The 19,654-nt window shown below is 41.3% G+C and overlaps 1 protein-coding gene across 1 annotated transcript; it reads right to left on the bottom strand.

Annotated features, from left to right (window-relative positions):
• Positions 1-1,299: 1,299 nt before the first annotated feature.
• Positions 1,300-19,061, bottom strand: pitpnab (phosphatidylinositol transfer protein, alpha b). Its single transcript, XM_070982766.1, has 12 exons — positions 18,847-19,061; positions 14,035-14,065; positions 10,072-10,217; positions 9,420-9,511; positions 8,341-8,348; positions 7,999-8,073; positions 7,461-7,544; positions 7,293-7,370; positions 6,692-6,802; positions 6,136-6,258; positions 5,910-5,993; positions 1,300-5,404 (listed from the first exon to the last, which is right to left on the bottom strand). The coding sequence occupies exons 1-11, from the start codon at positions 18,861-18,863 to the stop codon at positions 5,946-5,948; spliced, it is 813 nt and encodes a 270-aa protein (XP_070838867.1). The 5' UTR covers positions 18,864-19,061; the 3' UTR covers positions 1,300-5,404; positions 5,910-5,945.
• Positions 19,062-19,654: the final 593 nt, after the last annotated feature.

Here is a 19,654-nt window from a genome sequence, read left to right as displayed (position 1 = left end):
TTATTCATGAATGGACATGTCTGTTTATGCGTTGTCACCATGACGCATGGTATTTGTTGCACGAATGCCCTCTTTGTACGTTCATAAATAATCCTTCACTTTCTTAATAGTATGGAATGTGTAGGGTGCTCTGCTTTACCGTGTGCTATTTGAATTAATACTGTGATTTCTCTAATAAACTGTCTTGAGTTTTGTTTTTTTGCCAACATGATAAGCTCTTTTGGTAATGATAAAGGGACATATGGCAATTTGAAGCATGTGATTCTGGATTTAAAACATTTTAGTATTAAAACCAACAACTGACAAGTGCTGCTGACACCAAATTGAGAATAAACTCTCGTTCAGCTCAGAGTGACATGAGAAGATTGATACCTCTCTCATATTTAGGATGAAGCTACAGCCATGAACAGTTAGCTTAGCTTATCTCTCGGACAGCAAACAGGGGCAAATGTTGTCTATGTTGGTAAGGTTTAGTTAGTTGTGCCTTACCATATATTTCAATGATAATTTTGTTACAATGATTTTTCAAAACGTAGACAGTCACAAAAATAAATATATGATAAAAAGCAAGAATAAAATCACAGCTTTAAACCAGGATTGACTTTGTTTCTGAGTCCTGCAAGAAAAAGAAATACAGACAGAACATCTCAAATCCTTTCAAGAAATGAATAAACTTGTCACTCATAAGCTGCATAACTGCCATAAATGGTTGCATACTGAATATGTCCTCTCAGACACCCACACACTGTCCAGAGTCTCATCAACTTCTCACAAAATGTGAAGCAGCTTTCTGTACTGGCCCCTTTTAGGCCTCATAATCAGGATTTAAAGTAATCTTTGCCATCTGAACCTGATTAATTTTACCCCGCCTGCAGTGCTGTGCGTGTGTGTGTACGTGTGTGTAGTGACTGCTGTCTACCACAGTGTCCCTTGTGATACTTGATACTGTGCCAAAGGCAGTCATTCAAATTCTACCTGTAGAGGCTTTAATTAACTTGTATTTAATTCATCAAAGCATTGTTTGTATTGAATTATGTGTGTATTTTTTCAATCTATCTTTAATCTATCTAATTTACGTCCAATCTCTTGATGAATTGATTTATATGTTTATGGATTAATTGGTACCACCTGGTACCTACCAACTGGGTTTTGAGTCTATTGCACCTGTGACCCTCTTGAAGCTCCTACAATCTGGATCCCATACTGCAAACCTGTATCATTTCTCTTATTTCCTGCCACAATGATCATTGCTCTTGTGTTACAGTGCATAAAAAAACCACATTGCCATTGAAGCGTATGTACAGTTGCTTTGCTTCATTTTATTCATTTCTTTACGTCTCCAATGTACAGTAGTGTTATTGGAAGATAAGATGACAAAAAGGCACAAATTCACAATAAAAGAAAGAAAAACAGGAGACAAGTTAACAGGAGAGAGAGAGAGAGAGAGAGAGAGAGAGAGAGAGAGAGAGAGAGAGAGAGAGAGAGGTTTAACGATTTAAAAACAGTTTGGGGGTTTTGGAATCATTTGGTTTCGTATTCTGATTATAAATCGAGGAATCTAACAACAGATATCTATGAGATTGTCTCTGTTAAACCTTGTTCTCTCACAGGTTTGTGTGGTATCTTCAGGCTCTTAAAATGGACCTACTGTCAGTATCTGTTTCCAAACAACCACATCTAATTGCTTTTTTTCTATGCAGCTGAAAACTCCAACCCTCAAGCACCCGGTGGAAGCTGCTCCTAAATGTCGAATCATTTCCCCACGATCTCCATCACTAACCATGGGCGGGAGGGGGGATCTAACTTGCACCGAGGCTCCTCTTAGGGCTGATACCATCAGCTAATTATGTGGATCAATGAACTGACCCAAGCTGCCGTTATATGTTCCTTTTCATTGAGAGACGCGAGTGTAGTTCAGAGACTGACAACAGAGGTACAACAACACTCAGAACAAAAATATATATCTATACACTGTCCTGCCAATGAGACGTGGTCCCTGTGAGGGAAGAATGTGAGGACAGGAAACAGTGAAATGGGTTTTTGCTGCACTTATATATTTTTTTGCCTCCATCTACAAACCACATAGCAGCTCTTCACTGCTTTGCTGGAGCAATATGTAAGAATGCATTTTTTTTTTTTTTGACATCTACAGCTGACAGTATTCCTCAAAATGTCTTATCAGCACTAAATTTCAGCAACTCTAAAATACCTCTGTGAGAACTTGTGACTGTGGTCTGTGTGACGCTGAATATTTAGCGATGGGGCAAGAGGATCGAGTGTCAAGAGGGTGTGCTGTAGGTTTGGCAGGACAGTCTGATCTATATATATGTGTTCATCTACATTAATTTATTTACTATTTACAAAGTCAATACATACAGTACATCCACAAATCTCCATGATTCAGTTGGTAGCCCCATCACAGACAGTGAGTGAGATGCTCGATGGACGCAGAGAGAGGTGGAAGGGTTGGACATCCAACGGCCAGTGTTTTCTTTAAAGAGGAGGCAACAGAAACTAGCTCGCGGTGAGTAAATCTGACATACTGATACACAAAGACATGGAAAAAAAAGTGTCACAAAAGAGTAGATTTTAGGAGTTATAAAGGAAGTTTCTCCAAAGCAAGGATAAACTGGTATGTTTGAACAGTTGCCCTGAGCAGTTGTTAATGTTTTTAAGCCTTAGTATCCTTGTGGCCAATAAAATAATATGGATTTACTGGCTACTGTGCTTGGGCTTAAAACACAGACATGTTTAGGGTAATGACACTACTCCAATATTATTATGTCAAATGATGTATGAAGTCATTTAAGTTCTCTATCACATGAATACAACTGCTGGGGATCTGCTGTAGAGTCAGAAGTCAACAGGCCCTGGAAGACTGGCGTCAATGCTGCTCTCTAAGAAAAATAAAATCCACCCGAATTCTATGAGCAACTCAGAGTTTTGGTGAACTATCACAAGTAAATAAAGATATAGTAGGGAGTTATTTGACTGTAATATTGCTCTGTTCCCTCACGTCACGAGTTAAACTGAATTTAGCTGATTATACAACATGTTTCTTCTTCTGGATTCTTCCAGACTGAAGAAGCGTTTCAAAAGTCGAGCTGTCCTTAACAAAATAAAATGGCTTAAATGTTACGCCAATACAGACTTTTTATTAAAAACCGGACTTTATGTAATAATTGCCAATGGGAAGCCCTTCAGTACAGCTGATATTCACACTGTTCAACATTCAGCCAGATTCCACACAAGTGTGTGTTATTATGCTTTTGAAATATTATAAATTGTGTACATAAATGGTTATATTTTTAAAAATAAAAGTAAATAGTTAGATTTAATTACAGTCTAACATTAATACTGACTAATTAGTGCAAAATGTTTTTGTCTAATGTCTTCTATTAAAAAAATATAGGTATGGACAACAAATTCATCAAACCCTGCACTTTAAGTGCTTCGACAGAAATGATATACAACAATAAATATAATGATCTACTTGTTCTGATGGCAGTTTTTAAGCCATGACCCTCTTTTTTATGCTCCGAATGTATCAACTGCAGGCAGCTGACATTAATCAGTTTTAAGCTATTGGCCTTTTTACACTATCTGTTGCTTGCTCTTTAAAGTTTCCACACAGTTAAATGATGTGGAAGGAAAGTAAAGATAGGATGGAAAAGAGGGTAATAAAAGTAACTGAGGACAAAGGAGGCCAAACAAATGTCAACAAGAGGAAGAGGGTTAGTGCCTGCTGTTATCACTCCTCTAGCTCCCATCTTTACCAAGCCAGCATCAGATCTCTTAAAAGACACGTCACTGGACATCACTCGTGTACACTCATGCATATACCGAAAAACCACACTGTTACAAACAACGGGCTTCAGACTCCAGCAGGAGAAAACCCACCTCATCCAAACAAACACAAACACAATAAAATCAACATTTAATAAATAACTCATCAACAACTAAACAATCTGTGACTTTCAGCTTGGGCTCTGCTATACTAAAGCTGTTTTCAGGATAGGAACAAACAGGAGAGGAAGATTTGCGATGACAGAGGAGAGACCAACGTGTCATGGTAGTTATTGCTATCGCTGGATAAGACCATTTATCCACTGGAGGTGACAGGATGGGCGACAGGGCAAGAACTGATGCAGACTGCTTTGAGTTTTACTTCCAAAGAACCATTTATCTATCTACAGCAAGCGGGAAGAGCCGTATATCCATGATGACTGCGAATGGTGAAACCACCGCCATGATAACGAGTTTCGCAGGATGTGAAGTCTGCAGACAGAAGGACTGTCAGACCAAAAGAAAAGAGAGAGACACACTCAATTATGGCTGGTCTTCTGTGCATTTCCCTTTGCAGTGTTGCATTTTACTTCCATCCTTGTATTCTACATGTGTGTAGGTGTGTGTGTGTGTGTATGTGCATTGCTGTATGTTTAAATTCAGAAGTGATCTTCAATTACTGCACATTGAAACAGTATGTTTGAACAGCCTGATGAAACTGAAGAGCCAGAAGTGACGGCAGGAAACCTCACAACGCTACAGAAACACACACACGCACGCACATATACACACACAAACAGAAGCGCGCGCACACAAACTCATAAAGCAGCAGAAAAGCCAGTGAATGCCTCAACATACTAAGGGGGATACTGGGGGAAAAGGAGTCTGTCTGGTAGGTCAGGAGTATAGCAGAGACAACATAACACTCTCAGTGCAATCCCGACCTCACAGCTGCGGTTTGCAGACTTGCAAATTGATTTGAACAACAAAACTAAACACTGCGCAAAGCATGACACGAATGGAGACAAGAAAGTACTGTGACAAATCAAAAAAAAAACAAAACAAAACAAAGAAAACCCCCTCAACACTGAGCAGATACAGCTTAGTCTGGAAAAAATAAACATCTACAGACAAACTTACAGACAAAATCATTTTAAAAACCCTGTTTATATATTTATATATATGTATATATATATATATATTTCAATACAATTATTCAGCTCCCGATACACGGTATACTGTATATACACACCATTGGGATATCTTATAGAAATAAATCCTAAATTGCAGAGACACTATTCTCTGTAGTTTAAAACAGTTTAGAGACTGAGAGGACTGACTGACAAGATCTATGGTGTTGCTACTGGAGGCCTCAGAGCAGTTAACAAGAAGGGAACACTGGATGGAAAAACAAATAGAAATGAATGGGACTCAAGGTGAGGAGGGAAGTGGCGGGGGAGATCAGCTGAAAACTGGGAGTTTACTGGGTCCAGGTCCCTGAAAACCAGACTGTACCGGGGGGTGGGGGGGGGTTGAGGGGGGTGGACCGGCCGGTCAGACGTTGTGTCAGTTGGAATAGAGGGAGGATGTGAATCCGCTGGTGTCTGGGTATTCTGGTCTGAAAGAGAGAGAGAATTATGAAGGATTATTTATTGGCTTGTTTCCATAAAATCGAATCAAATTGGAACCTGACCTATAGTGGGCACACTCACAGATGTTTGAAGCTGATGTACTGATATAGACAGGCATATATTTCCCTGAATCAAAGCTTAGAGAGACTAAAAATTGGACGTACACTTGTTGGGTGGCCAAATGAAGGATTAAATCTTTATAATAATATGTCAGTGTTGTGGTTTACATCATGGTCTGTTGCTTTAGATCTCAGTATTAAGCAATGATTTCCAAGATTTAGTGAGGAGGGCACGTTTAAGTTGAAAAATAAACCTGGAAAGTGTCTCTTTGGTGGACGAACTATGTAATCACAGATTGGTGCTGAAACAGTTGGTCAATGAATTTTGATAATGAATTAATCAGTCACATAAAATACCAAAAATTCTTCTTCTAAAATGCGAGTATTATCAGTTTTTCTGTGCTTTATATGAGTGTAAATGGAATATCTTTACCTGATGAGCAGCAGCATTCACCGTCTGACCTCAACCTCAGTCCTCTAGAGCCACCATCCCTTTCACTGGGTCCTTCACTCTCATCTGACGCGTACAAGACAAACAAATCATGAACATCAACACAACTCAAAGTTTCAAAATGTGTTAACTGTCTCAGGAATAAAATACTTATTACAAGATCTTCAGGTATCTGTCTGGCTCTGTCCTCCTCAGTCTTTTTGCTTACCTCGTCTAGCTCCTTGCGCGTCTCCTCTTCCATGCGACGAATATCTTCCATGTTCAAGTCAATCCACTTGTCGATCCAGCAGAACAGCTGACGGTGGAAATTGGTGAACAAGCGCTTCTCTTGCTGTGAGACAACAAAGGAGGATCAAGAGAAAGCCGCACTGTGGTTTGAAGCAATGAAGCAGAAGCTTGAAGTGAAAATGATAAAATCTGTCTGATTATTACAAATGTTTAACTGCATCCTGCGTTACCCTGTTTATCCACTAGAGGCTGGTGCAGCCCACAGTATTATATTGTGTGGTACTTTTCCACTACTTCCTCAAGCACTCTGTGTACTGTATGCATGCACAGGATATGAGACACTGTGGTACAGCAGTCCTTACAAACACACACAGAAAAACCGTCTAGGGAAATAACACAAACATTTCCTGCAACGACAACATGGTGTTTGTTGTCAACAATCCGCAGTCGCTGACCTTGACCTGTGGCTACCTGGCTGCCATAATGATCCTAAAGAGACAGACTGCTGTGCTCCACAGTCCGAACTGTAAACAAACCTTTTGGATGAAGTTCTCCACTTTATTTTGCAGGCCCCACCACTTGAATTTGACAGTGACCAGTTTGTAGGCACACATGTGTGGGCAGTCTTTCTTGTTAAGAAGCTCTTTCTGCAAGTGCACAAAGATACATACAAGGATTTTTTTAATTAAAAAAGATTGCTGGGCTATAAAATATATATATAGGCTCAATATTTGTTATTCATATTTAGTCTTTTAATCAGTTACTTTCAGGGCCGTAGCCATGATCGAATCTCCCCAGAACGTTCCTCCTCCTTGACTGGAGGTTGTGCAAACCTTTATTTACTGTATCTGCTTATCTGTTTTTTGTCAGCCTAAATTAGTCAAATCTAAATATACTGAATTTAAAAAATACAAAAATTTCCAACATAATGATAAAGTGTTTGTTCTGTAGTAGGTATTTCAATGCTGACTAAACATCATAGTTGCTAAGCAACAAGTATAGGTGCAAGTGGTGTTTTTTTTTATTCTTCACATCAATAATTAACAGTAATGTGGTTGGAGGTCTGTGACTGCCATGAATTTCAGTGGCTTCAGATGGGTCTCAACCAACTGACACAACTACAAGAAGACAATGTACCTTCCAGTCTGGTCCTAGAGGGCCCCGTCCTGTCTTCACTGACTTGTACCTGCAAGGATCTTCCTCTGGCTTGTAGTCCTGGAGAGAGAGACCAGAAAAACCAGACTGAATAACACGTATGAGGTGACAGGGATGATATGGATGCATACAGAAGTTAAACATAATCACCTTGGGCTCCACTTGGCTTCTGTCAGCAATATCGATATAGACTACATCCACCTTCTTCCAGGTTTCTGCATCCAAACCGTGTACCTGAAACAGAACCACAGAGCACAGCTAGATGCTGGCACAAGCCTCTGCTCTGTCTCAGATACCAGAACACAAGGCCCGCAATTCTCTCTTTCTTTTCCAGTTTTGCATGATGATTTATGTAAAGGAGCATTACCCCAAAGTAATCATGGCAGGCTATAGTGTAACTAGGGGATTGTTTCTGTTGGTTGTGCAGAAGAATTCATAGAGCAATTTTTGATTAGCAGACAAGTAAACAGACTGTAGCAGTGGGAAATGTTGGCACTGCACAGGTAGCGGTGGAGGAGATGGATAATTCTCATACAGCATGATTTAAAATCAAGCGCTGGTGGTGTAAAATGAGCACTTCTTTGCCACAAGTCACCCCAAAAACAACAGAAATGCTCACTAGGAATTCCCCATGCGGCTCAACAACACATGCATACACCTAATCAGCTCACTGCAGTCTTTAAATTACATTTTCAAGGTGTCCCGTGTCAGGTTTGTGCCATGTCTCAATCTTGATCAGGAAGTTATCTTTCATATACTCGTTCTGCAGAGAAAAGAGACATGAACCTGAGTGAGGAAGCGGAAGTTAAAAAAAGCATAAAATACAGTTGACACAGGCCTCCTGCTCTCGTCCACACACAGCAACACAAACACAGAGAAACAGTGTCTGACTATCCCTGCTCCTGCTGCTCAAAAAGATCAAATTTCTCTCTCAGCTTTCAGGTTAAATTGCTCCCTCTATGGGCATCACTGTGTCCTTTGTGTCACTTATATGAAATTTGCAAGCACGAAAGAAACCAAAAATACTTACAGTGATAACTGCGGAGTCGGGTGGTAGAAAGCACAGCAGCAAACAGAGAGAAAGGGAAAAACACAGTCAAGGAACATATGAGAAATGTAATGTACTCGACAATGTATAGAGGTCAGGGGGAATCGCAGTTGTGTGTGCAGGTTGTGCCTGTCCTGTGTGTGACAGATGGCTGTCAGGCAGCCAGTACTGTGTGTGTGTCTGTGTGTGTGATCGCAGCCTGAAAGGCTCGAGTGATTGTATGGCTCTTCTCACTGGACATGCAGTTAATTATTCAACACCTCCTTCAAGGTGACAGAGACTCAGAGACAGAGAGAGAGAGAGAGAGAGAGAGAGAGAGAGAGAGAGAGAGAGAGAGAGAGAGAGAGAGAGAGAGAGAGGTACCCAGGGTGCAACAGTCTCTCTGACAGATCAGCATCTATGTGACCTCTAAGTAACTTGAGTCAACTGTATTCACACTTTTTGAGAATTTAAGTGCATGAGATTATTTTTAGCATCATTATTTCCTTCAGTTACCAGAAACTTCCTCCTGAATGAACTGTCAGACACAGTTATGGAAGTCCTGGGTTGACTCCACTTTTAGGCTTATTAGGGGACAATGTGTTTATTGTGTGTTTTCAGTTATTAGCGTGGGTGTGAATGCAGCCAACAGAGTTATTTTGAGGCATTGAAAAATAGCTCACACTCCAGGTTTGAAAGATTGGGTCAATGCAGACTGCGTGGGTCTGTGCTGAGTAAATTAAAAGGCAGTTCGGAAGATGGGACTTCCTCCTGGGACTTTTTTATATAGATCGATGGACTACCTGTTAGGATTTCAAGAAGAGCCAAAGATTTCCCGTTTTCATTTTGTGGTAGACTGAATCTCTCACTTCGGTATGTGCCGCTTATTTTTATTTATTTAACTTGTCTTTTATTTCCTACCGTGTGTCTTGCAACAGTGTCAAAAAAAATTAAAAAAAATTGTCATGGCCGGGGTTTTAATCTGAACTGGTGACATAGTGTGGAAATAGTGAAAAAAAAGACGTGTATGCAGATACGTCATTGATTGTGTGTGTGTGTCTGTGCGTGTGTGTGTGTGCTACCTGTGCGACAGTATGGGTATGCGTTCCAGGCTTTCTCGTGGATGTTGAGAGCTGAAGCTGGAGCCAACATTCTGACGAATGACGGCACTTTACTGCAGGAGTGATGAGAGAACAGACCAAGGCAACTTTAACGGTATTTTTATTATCTGTATTTCTTTTTTTAACCTAAAATAAACTATCTCCGGGTGTCTCCATACTTAAACATAGCCCTTTATTTGCTTTGTGGTTTGACGAGTCACTTTGCTTGCCTGCATCACAGTTAGCATGCTGGCATTAGAATTTAGCTCAAAGCACCAATGTTTATGGTAAATACACTAGCTTGGCATTTTCTTGGTTCCAGTCTTAATGCTAAGCTAAGCTAACCTGGCTGCTTTTGGTAGCTTCATATTTACCTAACACACATGAGAGTGGTATCAATCTTTTCATGTCACTCTTGGCAAGTAAGCAAATAAGCGTACATCAAGATATCGGAGTATTCCTTAAAAAGTCGTTTTCAGCCTGCTAGGCCGCACGGAGTGAAGCAAGGAGACTTTGAAGTGATGGGATAAAAGAGTGAAGCGGAAAAATAAATGAATGGACAGGAGCCAAGAGATGTGGCCTCGAGGGACAAATGAATGAAGTAGTCTTCCTGGGTGACCACACTAGAGCTTACCTCTGCAAATGGTAAATTTTATGTGTGTACTGTCCCTTCTCTCCATCTTTCTCATAGGGCTCATTTTTAAGCACCTCCACCCCTTCGCCTCCACCCGTCTCATTCTTACTGGCCTCAGCCACAGAGTACAGCTGGCCGACCTGGTACTGAAAAAAAGAAGAAAAAAACAGGTTGAGGTGGAGTGTTATTAAAGCGGGAAATAAGGAGCCGCGTCCATCGAGCCTCCTTTAATGATGTTGAAGTTGAAGCCGCCATTTGTTATCCTGTAGATGAGAGAGCCTTCACAGTCACATCCATTTCATTTTTTCATGTATATTTCATGGGCTCATCTATTTCATTCTTAAGTGGTGGATTAACTGTTTCTTCTGATCCTTTTCCTGATCGCTCCCTTCTCCTGTCCTCTGAATCCTCATAATCTCTCCCATACACGCTTGTTTGTATTCTTGTCCTGTCAACTTTCTTTGTCGGTTTGTTTCCTCTTTCACGAACTGTCTTCTTCTTTCATCCCTCTCTTTCCCCTATCTTCCTGATCCCGAGCATGTATGTGAGTGTTTAAACACAGGACAATGGCTCCTTTCATTTCTTAATCACCTCTAATCCGCCATATAACCTCTGCACAAAGCTGGACCACAGCGCAGACACACTTACAACATCACAAAGATGGAACAAGTCGTTGTAGTCAGAGTTATTAGATTAGAGAGATTACAGTTATTCTTTCTACAACCCTGATTCTAAAAAAAGTTTGGGATGTTGTGTAAAACGTAACAACAAAATGCAACCATTTGTAAATCCATTTGGCCTACATTCAACTGAATACACAAAGACAAGCTATTTAATGCTGAAACTGGTCAACTTTATTGTTTTTTTTGTTAATATCCACTCATTCTGAAATTAGTCCCAGCGACACCGCTCAAACAATTGGGACAGGGGCAACAAATGGCTGGGAAAATTGTAGAACGCTCCAAAAGCACCTGTTTGGAACATTCCACAGGTAAAGAGGGTCATTGGTAACAGATGATTTCATAAAATTATTAAAAGATTCAGAGGATCTCAAGAAATCTCTACACATAAGGGGCAAGGCTGAAAACCAACACTGAACGCCCGTGACGTTCGATCCCTCAGGCAGCACGGCCTTAAAAACCGACATGATTGCGAAAAGGATACTTCTACACGTGCTCTGGAAAAACATTGTCGGTAAACACAGTTCGTCGCTGCATCTACGAGTGAAGACTCCACCTTGCAAAGAGAAAGCCATGTACCAACAACGTCCACAAACAGTGCTGACTTCTCTGGGCAAAATCCAACAGTGTGATGTGGTTTGATAAGTCCACATTTCAAGCTGTTTTGGGAAATCATGGACGTCGTGTCCTCCGGGCTAAAGAGGAGAAGGATGATCCAGATCGTTACCGGCTCAAAGTTCAAATGTCAGCATCTGTGATGGTATGGCGGTGTGTTGGTGCCCAGGGCATGGATAACTTGCACATCTGTGAAGGCACCATTAATGCTGAAAGGTTACAGGTTTGGGAGCAACATATGCTGCCAACCAGACGATGCTAAATGCTGTGGCTTCACAGTAAAAGCATTTGGGTACTAGACTGACCCGCCTGCAGTCCAGACCTGTCTCCCATTGACAATGTGTGCCATATTATGAGGCACACAATGGATACTTTGCACTGTTGAGCCTGACGTTGCATATCAAGCAAGAATGGGAAAGGGGGTGTATTCTATTATTTATGTAAAACAACATTCTGTAATATCAAACCATGACACTGTTATACAGAGGTTACATGTTCACGCACATATAACAACACCCAGCAGACAAGATTTAACCCTGCTTCAGTTTCAAGAAGTGACGAAACATGGAAACAGAGACTGAGCAATGAAAAGAAATGTGTCAGCCAATTGTTTTAGCAACATTTATGATGTTGAGAAGGTGGCCAAAAAAAGCATCAGTGAACAGAGAAGTCACTATTCAGAGACTGCTCGGTTTAACCATGAGCTTTTGACCTTCTGTGTGCGTTTAAAAGGTTACTCCTCCATAGCAACAGCAATGAAAGACAAAAAGACAAAGACCCTGATAACCTGTGCCAAACAGATCTAAACAGACTGCTCCCTCAAATCAGCTGCAGACGCCGCAACTGCCGACTAAATAAATGGGATGCAGGAACAGCAAAGCCTCCTGGGTAACAGTGTTGGACAAATATAATTCAACCTTGCCTTGTGGGGTGAGTTCATGTCCGGTTATAGCAGAACTTCATTCTTTCACAAAAATAAAACACTGAAAACGCTTTAGGTTAAAATCAGCTCCTGGGAAGAAGCTAACAGACAGGAAATTCAATTTAGTAAGTTCTCCAGAGGTTTCAACAGCTGGAACAGTCTCATTCAACATACTCTCCCCAAAACAAAACCTCTGCTCAAACAGATTAATCCACAGTTGACGCTAGTGACGATACAGCTGGTGTGCTTTTGGAAAGAGCCAATTGAATTGTGGGCAAAATGTGAGAGAACTGAAAGAGTGGAAATCAAATCAAATGGATGGTAGATTTAATCACAACGCCCTTAAAGGACTGCAAACCTCCATATCTTGTATTTACTGGCAAATAAGTGCAGAGCGCTGCTTCAGAGAGAGAGGAGACGTAGAGAGGGAGACAGAGGAGACGGAGCTCTGGAGGGATGTGATTCACTGACAGAAGGGGCACATGTAGTTCCAGACAGTGGACATTACTCAACTGTGTTCAGGCTTTAAGGATCATATTGTACTCAAATAAGTCTGTTAGCATTTTTCCAGCACCTAATTGTGACATAGCGTGCTGACTGTGACTGCTTTGAAGGGAACCTGCCTCATTATGTAAAGAAAAAGGCTACACACAGCTAATGAGAAACAACATGTTGTAGATCTATAGCCTCCACACGCCAGAGGAAATGCAAGGGGAAGACATCAGCGCTCTGTCCACCGGCTTTTGGTTTTGAGTCGGAATGAAAATGAAAACTAGTGTAATGTGACTGACGCATCAGGGGCACTTGCTGTTTTCATGAATTCCATCAGTGACGTTAAACTAGATATAACTGTTGATCTCTGTTTGACTTTCCTCATCAATGCCAGACACAGCAGAAATACAGATGGAAAAAAGATTTCAGATTTTGGAGCTTTGAAAAGAGGCTGCAAGAAATTAGGAAGACATTGTGATCTGTTTTCCTTTACACTACATGTGACAAATACAGGAGTACGTAAAGAACATCTAAAGAAACACAGGTCAGTCTAATATTGGCTGCAAACCAGTTATCACTGCTGCTTTGCGTTCATACTTGAAAGTGTGTAAGAGCAGATTAAGTTCTCGTTGGCTACAGTTGTCAACAAATGTTTATTTATGAGTCTTATGTCTCTACTAAAACTAGATGACTCTCATGTCAGTGCAAACACTGCATAAATATGAGGGTGACGGGGGGGGGGGGGGGTTGGGGGGTGCAGAGAGAGTCATGGAAGTAGTTTCAGGTGACTCATTTACAATGCAAGCCTGAATAGAGGAGCAAACTGCAATGGAAATGAGGGTAGCAGGGGACGGAGGGACACAGAGAGAAAAGAGGACGAGGACAGTGAAAGACTGCGCTGACTGTGTTGATTCAATGCTTTATCTGACTTTAAACCCTTTCAGCATCAGAGCTGTGAAATGTCCAGATAGCCACAGTTTTATTTTTAGTTTTTTCTGACAAAGTGATCACGGCTACATTTTTGAGTGGATATGTGACAAAACGTCTTCCGTATGTGTTGGAACATAATGGTCAACTTTGATACCAATGCACATGAAAGTCCAAAGGTTGCCCCCAAAAAAGAGCAGCTTTAGCGACAGCAGACATTTGTGCTTTACTTTTCCAAATACAGCGAACCATAGAATCAGATAACGAAAGCTGAGCCTTGAGCCATTTCAGCAAGCACACACACAGAAATACTGAATTAAGACTTACCTCTTCCACAGAGATAGGAAGAATCACTCGACTGGAAGAGAAGACAAAAGGAGGAAAGTTACTGAAAAAACATAAAATAACAATGAAAATAAAAACTTTGCTGCATTTGTTTGCGTGTTGAAGGTATGAAAGCTTGATTTTGTAAAGCTAAATGCTGCTGAGGTTTGTGGGCTTAACAGGCAGACACAGTAATTCCACTCAGTCCAAATACAGTGAATGAAACAGGAAATCCAGATCCAGAGAGTTTCTTTCACTTCGCCTTTAGATTGCTGACCAGCTCAAATTCCCTGTGAACAACCCTGTCATGTGATCATTCAATATACCTTTATTTGTCCCGCAAGGAGAATTACACATTATAATATGCCATTCATCGTGCTTTAATTCACTAATAATGAACCTTCTCTGTGAATTGGATTAGCCTGCAGAAATCCGGTAAGTGACACACTGACAATGTGAAGTGACGTATTTAACCACTCGGCTCAGTACAGATCTGGACACCCAACATGCATCTTCTCCATGATGCGGTCTCAGAGGACTGTTCAGATGAGCTGGAACACCCCGACAGGGATTTGTAATGAGGAGCTATATGAGCTATACAAGCACTACATGACAATCAAACAGTTCTAGTCCTTCAGCTCAAATCAGTGTCCCAGATAAGTTTATTTAAGAGGAACTGTACCTCTTTCAGAGCAAAGAGAAGACGGTCAATGGTTTGGCATGACACATTGTCCTTTATTAGGAGTAATTATAGGATAATGAAATCTAAAACGGATTCCAGACTGAAGAAAAAAACACAGCCTGTTAAGTATGAAATCCACGTATTTCACTTTAACACTGTGACACTGAGTCATCAGGAGAGAATAAATGATCTATTCTTTGCTGCTCCGAGGAGAGGGTGAGAATATGCTTCACTGAAGCAGGAAAAACAGCAAGATCAAATACAAAAACTGTGACGTGAAGCCTGGATTTCAGGCTGAGCAGAGGTTATAATTTAAATAAGGAGAAAACATTTTTAATAGGCTGACATTATTATCATTTCTACACAGAGTCAAGGCAAGGTGTGAATAAGGTGCATGGATTATCTGTTTTCTGTTGGAGTAACAAGCAGCTGTTGATTCTTTGACAACTCTGCAAAACGTAGCACTCTAGAGTTACATCTTTGTATTAAGGGACCATACAAATAAAGGTTATTTTTTCAAATATGAATCATACTACGATGTAACCACTTGCTTACTAGTTGCCAGTATCTTTATATTATATTTTATTGTTACAAAAAAAAAAGAAATGAACACCAGCACCTCCTAGTGTTCAGAAAGAAACACAAACCTGGCCAACAGTGGTTGAGCTGCACATAAAATAGCGAATATTGAACTGATGTTGAAAAAACATGTACACCGTCTATTTTGCTTGGATAAATAAAGCTCAACAATAAGATTAATTCCTACACAAATAGCGCTTTGTGTTTCTGCTGTTTTGTCCTTTGCCATATTTTGTTTGTATCTAACATTTTTCTGTTTCTGTGTTTACAAAAGAGTGCTGAGAAATTGAGGTGGCTAACAAATGGCCACATAAGTCATACACCATTAAAAAAAACAAAAAACAAAAACGATGACAGCCACACCAGCACTCTTTCAGAATGAGCCAAGAACAAATTTGTTTTTGTGCACAATGACTGGTTGGCAGTAGGCCCAGCGAAACTAAATGAAAGACAATGGTAAGCCATACAGCAAGGAGAATAGCGTGTTGCGCCACACAAACAATAAGAAAAACAAGTGAAGAAACTCAGTCATCCATTATCTGTGCAGTTACAGCCAAAGCCCGCTGATGTTTCATTAAATTAAGAGATGCATGATGAAAGGCTAGCCATCATCTACAATATTTCAATGAGAAATCTATTAGACAGGCTCACATGATGATCTGATGATCACTGTTTCACTTTTTAGCTAAGTGATCAAAAAAAAAAAGTAGGTTAGTGCATCCGACATTCCCACCGACAACTGTCTGAAACTGCTATGTGTAATGTAATCGAATATCTAATCTAATGTAATAAACCCCTTCTTACAGTTTGGTATGAATTACAAGCAGTGCAGAAAGAAATAAATATAATGAAATTAGGCACTTCAGCTTGGTGGAATTCAGAATATAAACACAATTTGCCAAATTTAGATTGATGGAAAAAAAGGCTGCAAGTTTATTGCAAGTTTAGGCATCATTTGGTTTTATTCTTTAGTGGCGCTGCCATGGTACACTTTACAGATCTGCCCACAACACGTGAAAAAGACAAATTCTATACATGCATGCACACACACACTATTTAAGAGCTCTTTTATATCATACAAATGAGAGCAGCAGCTTGTGAATGCACTGCACTACTGACAGACAGACTGACACTTGTGCACATGTACAGTAGGCAGCTTTGTTGATTGTTTTGTAACTGTGCGATGTATGCCTAAATTCAGATAATCCCACTTGCCACCGAATGTAATCTGGCTCTGAGTCCCAGCCAGACAGTGGAAGGGAGACCAGATGCTGCAAGGAAGGCGGAAACGGTGAAAAACTGTCTGTGACGTCAAGTGACAATATCAAAATATGGCTGAATTTACAGTATATTCTCATGTTCTTTACAATGAAGTGCCGCAGCTATTTATGTCTGTCAGATAGAAATATTCATTTCCCTCCTTTTTATAATGCTCAAATGTCCCAAAATGAGTCTTTTGTGGAGCTTAATATGAGTAAATGTTAAAAAAGGGCAAATTTTAATACTTAGTAGAATTTGGGATTTAGTTAAACAAGGATTAAAGTCACCTTAATGCTCTCTCTCCCTCTCTCTCTCTCTCTCTCTCTCTCTCCCTCTCTCTCTCTCTCTCTCTCTCTCTCTCTCTCTCTCTCCCTCTCTCTCTCTCTCTGTGTAAATCTCCTTGGTCTAAAGGTCTTGACAGGAAGATCAGGTGTCTCTCTGTTGCTACAGAAAACAAACACCTCTCTCCTCCTCCTCTGCACTGCACATCTTTTCTGTCTTCCAATCTTATCCCTCTTCGCAGTCTGTCTCTACCCTTTCGCTGCTTTTATTCCATTCTCTCCATCCCAGTGTAAATTGTAAAGTGGCTCTTGTATAGCTGCACACCTGCCAAAGCTCATGGAGGTGGAGAAAAAGTGGACCAGGAGTGATTTAGATCAGTGGCTCAGGTGAGCAGCACAGAAACTGTCTGGACTATAGGAGGGCATGGATCAATTCACTGTCTCTTGACATCCATGATGGTATCTTGGCGTGTGTGTTTGTGTGTGTGTATGTGTGTAAGCCTCTTCATGTGCCTGTGTGTTGACAGTGGATATAAGTGTATTCAGCATTTAATCGTGACCGATTTAATTAATTTCCAGGGAGACTGCTGAGACCCAGACTCTCCCTAATCACTTCAGATCTTTAGCCATGCCATCACTCTCATCCTGAGCTTTTTGTGCTGGGCCATTAATTGATTAAATGCATGTGGTGGAGAAATCAAGACAATAATGAAGGCTGATGAATGTATTCCTATTTAAGCTGATCAGTACAGATTTTCCAAGATTTTATTTTTAGGCTGAAGCTGTCAAAAGCTTACATTTGTGCCAATTTACAGTAGCTCTCTGCTCTGACCTTGCCATAGCATTGCAATAAAAGCAATGAAAATACAGTAATTGTTGAAAAATGGGGAGAAAACAAGACGAATTTTAAGCATCTGAAACTATACTGTAACACTAAAAAGGGGAGGAAACCAGACAGATGACTTTTTTAGAGGTGGGTCACAAGCTCCTTCAGGCAAACTGACACCAGTAAAAAGCATGAAAATGAAGGAAGTAGCATGTGACGTGGACAATCAGGACTGATTTAATTAATACTGTGATTTTAAGGCCAATATCATCCCATTTCATCTGCAATCCATCGTCCTTACCCTTCTTCTAACCACCAGCTGATTGTGAGTAGGCCTCAGTCACTTATCCTCACAGCACACTGAGGCCTGCAAGCGCAATGTGTTGAAGAACGTGTCAAAATGCCCAAATCTTTCCCTTTCACACGCACGATCCCACTTCACATGCCATCCTGTCCCTTCGGCCCCAGCTGTCACTCTCATTCTCCGAAATGTCTGACTGGTGCGTCGAAACCTCGACATTTGCCTCTTTTTTCCTTCTTTTTTTTGTGGCCAAAGCTTTGAAACCACCTCCCCTACCTGCCCGCTCCCACACCTTCTCCCTCTTCCCCATCCCTCCATCCCTCCCTCAGGCTGCCCCTCGTCTACACCTCGCTATGCCCATTCCTCCAGAGGTAAATGCCGGAATGCTCCCGTCAGTCGTTTCACCTTCACCGCGCATCAATAACATGGCCACAGCGGCTTACAGGGATGGACGCTGGCACGGCACGACGCGGCTTACACCAGCCATCCCTCAGCACCACCGCTCCTCTCATCCGTCATTTTAGCACCAGAGCAAAGGACATTTTATCAGTGTGAAAGCTTCCCGATTTCACTTAAAGGCTTGTGATGCAAAACGTGAAGGGCACAGCCATGCCTGCGCCGGCTGCTGATGCAACTACAGGCGCCGCGTTATTATCTCTCGCTTTATTCGGCGAATGCTTCAGGGTGACGGAGGCGTCGCATGGATGAAAAATGATGACGGACATGAGAGTCAAGCAGAAACGGGATGTCGACATCACCCTGCCCGCACTCTTGTAATTCCACTCTCGGGCGACTGGCCACAATGTCAGCGCTGCAAAACCCCAGCGCATAAACGCGGACACATTCTCCTCTCTCCCTCCTCACACATGCACACACAGCTACTTACAATTCCTTTATGAGCATTTTTTTGGCGGTGCAGTGGATCCCAGAGGGGAGCAGCTCAATACAGGTCCAGAAACAGGGTCGATCCCTCCCTCCGATAGTCTCTTCTTTCTCCGCTTGCTTCTCTCCCACCTCTCCCCCTCTATGTCATTCTACCTCCACAGTCGCTTATTTTCTTCAAATTCACTTCCTGATCGGGGCCGCGGCGCGGCGTTGCTGTTGCGCGCAGAGCACCGAGGCCTGTGCAGAGCAGACCACACACACAAATAGATGGTTCAGCAGCCGGCGGTTTGTGGTCGTGGCGGTGGCACCATGCAGCCTAGACATAATTACCTAAAAGCCATTTAATTGTAGTAATATATTGCTAAATCAATACACTTCTTTTTGTAAGCTGACACTGGCAACGCAAATGTTTAGAAAACTGTCAAATTCTGCTGATGTTGGAACAGCTCATCCTGACCCTTTTTTCACCCTGACCCAGTGAAGACCACCAGGCTTGCGAGCATAAATCAATTGGAATTCAAACAGTAGATTAATGCACCCAATGCTTATACTAAAATGAAATTCAGCTTCAGTAAGAATGGTCCATTATATGGCTAGAAAAAGGCCTGCTGAAAGTGAAAATCGGCCATTTTTTACAGTAGTGGCGAAGGTAGCAGGTTAACATAAAGGGCAAAGACAGACTTATAATGAAGCTGATTGAAGCATAATTAATCCTGAAACATATAAGATCAGGGTAATGTAAGATCAAGATAAACACCAACAAACATACCTTAACAAGGGATGTGAAAACAGTCACACAGTGGATTTTT

This window comes from Chaetodon trifascialis, chromosome 16 (genome assembly GCF_039877785.1).
Source record: "Chaetodon trifascialis isolate fChaTrf1 chromosome 16, fChaTrf1.hap1, whole genome shotgun sequence".
Classification (NCBI taxonomy): domain Eukaryota; kingdom Metazoa; phylum Chordata; class Actinopteri; order Chaetodontiformes; family Chaetodontidae; genus Chaetodon; species Chaetodon trifascialis.
Note: the sequence above shows the minus strand (reverse complement) of the source record. Positions and strands in the feature narration are given on the sequence as shown.